This window comes from Acanthaster planci, linkage group LG02 (genome assembly GCF_054643075.1).
Source record: "Acanthaster planci isolate LZ-2023a linkage group LG02, COTS_SCS, whole genome shotgun sequence".
NCBI lineage: Eukaryota > Metazoa > Echinodermata > Asteroidea > Valvatida > Acanthasteridae > Acanthaster > Acanthaster planci.
This window is the reverse complement of record NC_141778.1, coordinates 31,632,201-31,641,195: the sequence shown is the minus strand read 5'-3', so window position 1 is coordinate 31,641,195 and position 8,995 is coordinate 31,632,201. Positions and strand designations below refer to the sequence as shown.

The 8,995-nt window shown below is 43.0% G+C and overlaps 1 protein-coding gene across 1 annotated transcript in view; it reads left to right on the top strand.

The window, feature by feature from the left end:
* The first annotated feature begins 3,667 nt into the window (after nucleotides 1-3,667).
* Nucleotides 3,668-8,995, top strand: part of LOC110976894 (prokineticin receptor 2-like) — a 30,413-nt gene continuing 25,085 nt past the window's right edge. The window contains exon 1 of the mRNA XM_022230590.2: nucleotides 3,668-6,265. Coding sequence (XP_022086282.2) covers nucleotides 5,844-6,265 — 422 coding nt within the window. The 5' untranslated portion in view covers nucleotides 3,668-5,843. The remainder of the gene's footprint in view (nucleotides 6,266-8,995) is intronic.

Below are 8,995 nucleotides of genomic sequence, written 5' to 3'. Positions count from 1 at the left end.
AAACAGCTGTCCTAGAATCAAAACCAAAATAAGATTTTTTTTATACCTAAAGCTACATGTAGGAGGCCGTTGAGGGGCTGGGTATGGGTACCATTACGTCACAAAGTTTCAATGTACACAGATCCTATTTCCCCACATACATGAACAATGCCTGAGTGGGGAAAAAGGGGAAGAGATTTCCTTCCGTGATGAGCAGGAAAATCCCCAGTGCACCTTTGCACCACTTTTCTAAAAAAAAGTTTTTTTTTCATGGAAAATCTCTTACCTTCTGAACACTGTGACGGTGTAAAGTGCTACAAGAGAGATGTAGGTCGAAGGCCTAGGCCACTCTGATCTGTAGCATTTTGAAGTGGTCTATTAACATCAATAGCATTACGTTATTGCGATAGAAAAGCTTTAAAAAATACAAGTTCTACAGAGGACCAACTGTGTTTAATACTTACTTTTTTTCATAGTATGGAATATGCCTATTGTTTTTTTTTTTTTTTAGAAAAGTTTAGTTCAGTTTGTCCCAGTAAGCGTCTTCAACCAAACTATGATTTCAAGGCGTAGCCCCAAACGCGCTTACCGCAGTCCCGCAATAGAAAAGAGGAAACCTGTAGAGAAAGTTTGAAGTGCCACTTAGAAGGACCAAATCTTGGGAAGAGCAAGAAGAACAACACCCCCGGAAAAAAATGTCACTTTGATTATACAGAACTGTTGCACCGCCCTAATGGGACACCGCGGAGAGTCTCGCCATTCCTTTCAAAAGCATATACATTGCAAGGAAGTACAAATACATGAAGGCCACAAGACCTCGACGAAAACATATGTAGAGCGCCCTCTGTTACAAGAATTACAACAATATCGGCGTGAAGAGCAAAAGCCGAGTCATTCTTTTCGGGGGGGTGGAGGTTATAGCTTCCCTTGCGCCATCTCTGAGGGCCTTAGCAGTATATAGTAATACAAAAAAGGTGTTTCTCAATGCAACAATCAGGTACACATTGAGCAATACGCCTGCTGTGTTTCTTAGAGTGTGATGCAACGGACAATAGACAAAAGCAGATTTTTTTTTTATTTCAAAGCGAACAATCGCAACACCGCCTACAAGTGACTGCAATTAGCGGAAGGCGTATCCAAACACGAGACGCAAGGATAGCAAACCAATCAATGGCATAATAACTTCTGCGGGACGATTTTTTTTTGTCAAGAACGAATTATTTGTTTACCGAGGAATCGCAGCGAGCTAAGCTCCCCTCTGGCAGGGATTTCTGGTCCCAATCCGCGGTGTCACCTAGCAGTCGATCTCGGTTGCCTAAGCTCGTGCAGTTCAGGGAAAAGTTGTGAACCGGACGTGGTGACACTCTCTGCCCAAGGGAAAGTCAACGCAAATGACTTCTTCCCGAAAAAAAAGGTGAACAAGATGGGGAATTTTTTGACAGAACTTGAAATTTATCTTTACTCAAACTCAGGGCAACAACATCAGTGAAAATTAATATTGTATTTTTGTGAAAGAATTTAAGTATCAGATTTTTTTCGAAAAAAAAAATCAAACTGGAGTAAAAAAATGCAACGAACATTTCCGAGTGAGGGAACTGAGATTTGTTTATTTTTCTCAATGGTGAATCCTTCTTCCACAGATAAGGTAAATTACAGGAATTACATTTACACACACGGGTTGAATTACATACCTGCATATGTCCTCCTGGGGGTATACTAGGTTTCCCCTTTAGATCTTTGTCAGAAGCACTCAAGATTGATTAATTATTATTTTTCTTATTTTTACCGGAAGTAGGCGGTTTACTGGATAAACCTTAATAGAGAAGTCAGAAGCTACAAAGGGCCTTGTGTGAATGAATTCACAATTCAACCCCATCAAAAATAATTTTAAACGGTCAGATTTACAGCATGTTAGGGGGTGATAAAATTTTCGGCAATGATATACTACTCTGAAATACCTCAGCAGTTGGCTTATTTCTGTGAAGTACTCAAACTAATTGTGGGATAAATTTGAAGAATAATTTTTGAGGTGTTCAGTCGCTCTATGTTTTTACTGTACCTGTTTCTAGGCAGTGAACCGAATAATGAATTGAGTAAATTGTTCATGACGTAGATAATCTCATTTAGTGCGTCTTTCACGTGGTAGCGATCTGTGGAAAGACGTACTGCATTCATGAACGGGTATGACCGAAATTGGGAGAAATCCATCACAATCACATGCTCTAAATACACAATCTAAAGCAATATTCAAATGAACGCTTTACGAAATCCCATAAAACATGGTATTATTTTGGGCAACCATTTCCCTGACAGGTCGGAGATCTTGCCTGTTTCCTGAAGTGTCTCCTATGGTTTCACCACGAAATGAACTGCGTAATAATAAGGCACTGGGGGAACCAAGAACTGGAATGGCTTTCGATTGTTAAATCACCTTCTGTCCAGATGTTATAGCCAATCTAAGCTGTTGGTCAGATACAAATATTCATCAGGTTGCTGATTTGTCGATGGCTGTCAGCTGACTCTGCCGCTTTAGGTAGACGCCTCCTGATTGGTCACAATATTGGATTTGAATAATATGATTCTACCAATCGCACACGTCACATTCAATGTACAAACACCTTTTCCATTTAACAGTCACAGGTACATTCCATTAAATTAAATGTGGTTGGCTATCTCCTTTTTTCAAGACCAAGCAACCTTATACCCGTTTGAGAAAAGTGACTGACGGTACAGTCACAACCATCCAATTTGAAAGTACAGGAAAGGAATATAAGACTTACACGTCATGCAAAAGTAGAAAAGCGTGAGCTTGTTGTCGAAGGTTTGCGTTAGCACCATCTCTTTTTGCGTAGGGCTTATGTGTGGTTCTGAAAAGAACCGGAGGGTATTTCATCATGAAAAGCTTCAAAGCTCTTAAACTTAAAGAAAACTCTGCTGCATCGTGGAGATTAAGCTCTTCCTCCGGCATCAATGAAGCCCGACCAAGTCCTATAATTTTAAGCCTGAGAGAACAGCGCGACTGTCGAATGTGATTCCACAACGCAGTCATAATTTGAGTGTAAACTTTACACTCATCACCTGCAGATATTGACATTTTCAAAGATTAACATCTTGAACTAATACAAAGGAAAAAATATGCATTGCACATGTGCATTTACATGTGGCAAGCGGCTACCCATATATCACGTCGATACAGAGTTAACTTCCGCCTGGTTTCCCCAAGAAATTATAGATGGTCTTGGCTGCAGGGACAAGATCAAATGACCAACTGGTACCCACGCATCGCGGTGGTTAGAGCTCGGCGCTGCCGGCACCAGTGTATCGAGCGCACCGCAGCTGCTCGTGCATAGGGGTTACTAACCAGACTATTGGCGCTCTGCGGGACGGAATCCCCGTTAAATCCGTCCTTATTCTCAGGGATTATACTGTTTTGTAGTTCACCGTAGTCATCTCTGCAGGAGGTGAGGTTCAAAGCAAATGGCCGAAGGCGCGAAACGCGGTGATTTAGGTCGTGCGCCCAATAACGCGAAGTCATTCCGGTCATTTCAGTCTTCGTACTCATTACTGATTCAAAATTCCTGGTAGTGTGTGCTTCTCAGCAATTTATTGCTAAACACTCACCAGATATAAGTACTGTCTACCCGAAAAGGCAAATGTAAGCTTGATGTTAAGTTTAAAAAAAGGAAAGACAGGGAAGTTCTGAATAAATGAAATGTACTTAGGTCTATAACGTCAGTTCTGTAGTGCGGTTTGTTCGTACGTTATCTTAGAAATTTGATTTATTCCATTTCTTTTCCCAGGGTATGCCCAAACAGTTACAAACTGGTTTCCATTCGGGCCATTGCGAACATTACAAATTAATAAAATTGTGTTAGAAACTCACGACGAAAAGTAAAATTGACCAATACAACAAACATTAATATTTATAAATACAGACCACTAAAATATCACACATGTGAACATTTAATAAAATTAAGGCATTAATTAAATACTGATCACGGGATGTGCAAAAATCCCGCAAAAACCCCTATGGGAAAAAGAACACGGGGAAATTCCCGATCCGGCTCCAATGAATATTGGCAACCAAGTCAACAACTCCACAGATCAGCATGTGGGACTACACGGCACCGGTCATGGCTTTCCGTAGTTCTGATTTGAATGCCCCCTTAGGAGTCTATACTTCTGAGTTGCTCTGGCAAATTGTTCCGTGTTTTTGCACCTTTTGCTTGTCACTGACTAAAGCTCTGGACTATCCACCTCGAACAGAAGCACCCCTTCGTCGGTTGAAAAGAGCCACGTTGGTTGGGTGTGTTCCGTTTGTTGGTAGCGATGCGACCGTAACGCGTTCATTTCAGAGTCGTTCGTGAACCAGCGAAGTTCACTTCCGGCCAAAGAAAACCCCTTGCTTAGAAACTGACTGCGCCCTCTCTTTGTCCAGCTCGAGGCTCATATCCCGAAGTCAGTCTTCTTTATAACGAATATCCTCGCTCTATAATCCCGGGGTGCAAGTGAGAATGTGGCATCCATCTTCAGACAGAAAAAGTTGCAGGAACCGGCAAAAAGGTATCAAGCAATTACATCTGCAACATGGCACGAGACCCTCCGTCCATGTCTGTTCTCACCAACTGCACCGTGAGGGATTAATAATGAATAATTGTGTCCGGCATTTCAATGCTTTAGTAATCGGCCATACTCCCCATTGGTCTGGTTGAGATGTGAATTACCTGTAACCGTCACGTGACATCTGAGCTGGTAAGCAGCTCTTTTTCAGCAGATAATGTTGTGTTTGTTAATCAGAGCATGCGCGTCATCACCTGACAAGTTGCAAATTTTAAACTGTATTTCTCGGTACCTACATTTCGTTGCGCCACAGCAACTTATTTCATGCGTCGAACGTTAAGCACAACCACTTGACGTCACTTTAGGGGTTAATTTTAGAATGCACTTAATACAAGACATACTTCAAGTTCATATCCGACGCGGCCATCAAGCGTTGCAATAATTTGTAAGGTACAACCGTACAAGGTTCCTTTTACGGATCGGTAATATAACAAGTGTACGCAATGAAATGGATCGCAGCAGCTTCTCTCAGGATGGACCATGTACACTCAAAATTGAAGAGACATATCCGTGTACAGTATCGGGAGCAACGACCGAAGAGCGGTCTCCACGGCAACGAGGTTCACCTGACGACCGCCCCATCGACGTGATCCTGGTGACCATTCAGCGCAGGCGGCGGGGGCGACTGCTCCACTGCGCTCCCCTCACCGCCCTACACACACACTCACACACAACTGTCCCGCCGCACCAACTAACTTCAGCGTCAGCGCCAGTTGGAGCTGGAATCGCACACCGACTGCCCGCTATGATGTGACCCTGTTGTCGCGTCGCGCCCTGCTTTAATAGCTGCAAGTGTTGTTCTTGGATGAAATTAAAATCTGGGAGTAGGGTTTCCACCATCCTCTGATCGCACACCGGGCTGGCAAAGTTGGAGTCATTAACTGAGAAAAAGTCCTACTGTTTCTCATTGTCACTTGCTAAAGCCGCAGCGGGCGTGGGCACGTCGACTGGTCGGGGCCTTCCTTGAAATGCCGAAAATGCAAACAGAACAGAATCGGTGTCGCCCTCCCTGCGGTCATCTTATACTTCATTACGATTACCGCAGGATCAAGGCACCAATTGCTGCCACGCGAAAGTCTTCACTTGATAAGATGCCGAAGAGAAGCACTACAGGGCTACCATATGCCTCTATCACTTCTTATCCATGAGTCAGCGGGAAAGGTGTTCACTGTGTTTAATATCTACCCTCAACGATATTGGATACCGGTGTCTGTTATTGCCCTTGCTGGTTTTCTTTTGTCGATATGGCTACCAGAACCAGCACGTACGTCCTAAATGCTTCTTATGCCTTCTCCATGTACGACAGCTTATTCGATGCCAACGTCACCATGGACTGCTTGGACCTGCTTCCCCCCTTACCGTCTCCCATGAAGGTCTTCCTGCTGGTGACCTTCGTCTCGGTGACCGTCGTCTGCGGCGTGGGTAACTCGCTGCTCTGCTTCATCGTGCTGACGCAGAAGCGTCTGCGGAGCGTGACCAACCTCTTTATTACCAACCTGGCCGCCTCGGACCTGCTAATGGCCGTACTCAGCGTGCCTTTCACGCTGCACTACTACCTCCACCAAAACTGGATCTTTGGGGCTTGGATGTGCTCCTTTGTGGGCACGGTCAAGTTGGTGTCCATTTACGTCTCCATCAACACCCTCTTGGTCATTGCAGTCGACAGGTGGGTTCCTCTTCTCCATTCAAGTAGCATTCGATGTGGTTTACGTTATTGAAATAATGGAGCGGGAATCTCGTCCTAGGTACCATTGTAACTCCTGAAGTTGCTTTTGTCTGAACGCTGACTTTTCATTTAATAATTATGATTCTACGTGATATTCTGTCTTTATATGTTATGGGAATGAAGCATAAGATATTTTAAAATCAAGTGCATATCCTTCAAAGGTCACTTTATACATTTCCTCATGAGAGGCAAACCACAGAGCTTTTGAAGTTCTTGGCTTTGCTCTCGTGAGTTGTCAGTTCTGACTTTATGACGGAAGTAAAACGGTTTAAAGTAAGCAAGTCCGAGTAAAATGGGAGACAAGCAACGATCTCCGTGATGACGATGACCCGAGTAAGCTTGAGAATTTTTATCGGAAGCTCTCGAATGAACGCTGAGTATACGGTGTTTATTAACGCGTCGGTGTTACGGCAAAAAATGACGAAAGACCTGCTCTTTTTAACGTTCCATTCAGCAGAATAGCTACTCTTCTCGGACACTGAAAACTGTGTGTTGTCACTACTTACTCAGATACAAATTTATAGCTCAGTGCATGACATTATTAAATTTTGTACTTACCACTTCGCAAGTTTACTGATTCTTCAAGCCTACGGCGATGAGATTCAAACTGCTTATGGAAATGCAACACATTGAAAACACACACAGCAGAAAATGAAATACATGTATATAGAGCGTAACGTTTCGACTGAACTATTTTTGGACCAGATTGAAGGATTAGGTTTACACACTGCGTGAACATGACGTATTATCCTCCTTTCACCAAAGATTCTTGATAATGAGAGCGTGTATTCCACCTACTCTCGTTTCTAATAAGACCCGCCGGTCTCATCACCTTGATGGATGTTGCTTTCAATAAAGTACCACTCATAGCTACTGCCTCGAGCCCGGTCTGCTGGAGATGCCTGGGAATATGGGGAACAAAAGGTGAATATGTTCCCTTGGCTGAATCAGTTCTCAGGCTATCGAGTCATTCACCCTGTCGAGTCGATATCTGGTTCAGACTCGCTCAACATGCCCAACGAGCCGTTCAAAGTTGGTCGAATCTGGACTGTGATATCAAGTAACTCCGACCGGTGCCATAGGCCTACACCAACAGGTTTTGAACAAGGTCATCTTGCAGTATTAGAGTTATGTTACCCGTAAATGATAAACGTTTTATGAATGTCTGTCTTTCAGATACCCCATGACAAGTGACAGCAACTCTCTTGTACCGAATATTGACACATTTCTCTCTAGGAAGTCCTTTTTTTGGTGCACCATCTTACAAATGGACGGGGGGGGGAACCCACCCCTTTGACTCCGTTTGGGCTAAGGCGAAGTTTACCGGTACTGAAATTTAGCGTGTATAACATTAACCAGAGTAATCAGCATTTCACACCACTCTTTCCTGTGCTTGGCCAATGAAGGAATAGCCCCTTTCGCGGGATCTGCGTCAAATTTGACATTTCCCGAGGACACTTTCCACGTTTCAGATATAACGTCACGCTACGACACATAAAACACCGGCACTGTAAAATGAATATCACTGATATATCGAACAAAATGTGCGGATTCAGCCTGCGGTCTTTGTAGGATTGAAATTGATTTTGGTGTTGCATCCTGCAACACGGATAAGGGTCGTTTTATCTTCCTGTTTAGCTTACCCGTGTCTGTCGGGTGATATGTGAGATACGAAGATAAACAGAACGCCTTTCAAAAGTACAGTTATATCTGGATTGCTTGCATTTATCGGGAAATACAATAAGGAAGTCTTGCAGAAGCTGAGATGTTAGATTGACGCCAGTGATAGCTCGGAAGATTCACAATTGACCACAGGAGAACTGCATTATTTAGGTCTACTTTCAGATCCGTGAAGTCAGGAGGCTTCGAAAATACGTTGGATAATGATTTTTTTGTACTGGTTTGATCGATACGCTTACATCCATCACTTGTTATCACTGTCCTGTAAGAAATTGTGAACATGTGAAATATGATAGGCTTTTACCAGGGTCTTCTTACGCGACCACTCCGTTTAATACCAAGAAAAGCAACATAAAACAGGATGGCATCTGCGGCTATTGACACCAGTGCTTGAACAACTGAAGTCACTGCGTTTACGCACTGGCTTGTGCATGCACGCGCGTATGAAAGGCATTAAATTGTACAGATCGGTACATCTTTGTCGCTTAATCTTAGTCACAGCTGCAGACAGTTTTGCTATATTGTCTTATATCGTATCTTATAACTGTGATTTCTAAGATGACTGTGCCATTCTACATTTCGGAAAATTAATCGGGCTTAAGTGTTCAGCAACTCTACTGACGGCTGGCATAAAAGTCATAAATTTGCCAAAGGTGCCTTTAACCCTACAACAACAACAACAACAACAACAACAACAACAACAACAACAACAACAACAACAACAACAACAACAACAACAACAACAACAACAACAACAACAACAACAACAACAACAACAACAACAACAACATCAACAACAACAACAACAACAACAACAACAACAACAACAACAACAACAACAACAACAACAACAACAACAACAACAACAACAACAACAACAACAGAGCCTAAGTGTGATTATATTTTGAGGCTTCCTTCATATCTTAGTCTACCTCGATACTAATGGTCAACATTCCCCAGAAAACCTGCTCTCAACAAATGTCTAAAGCA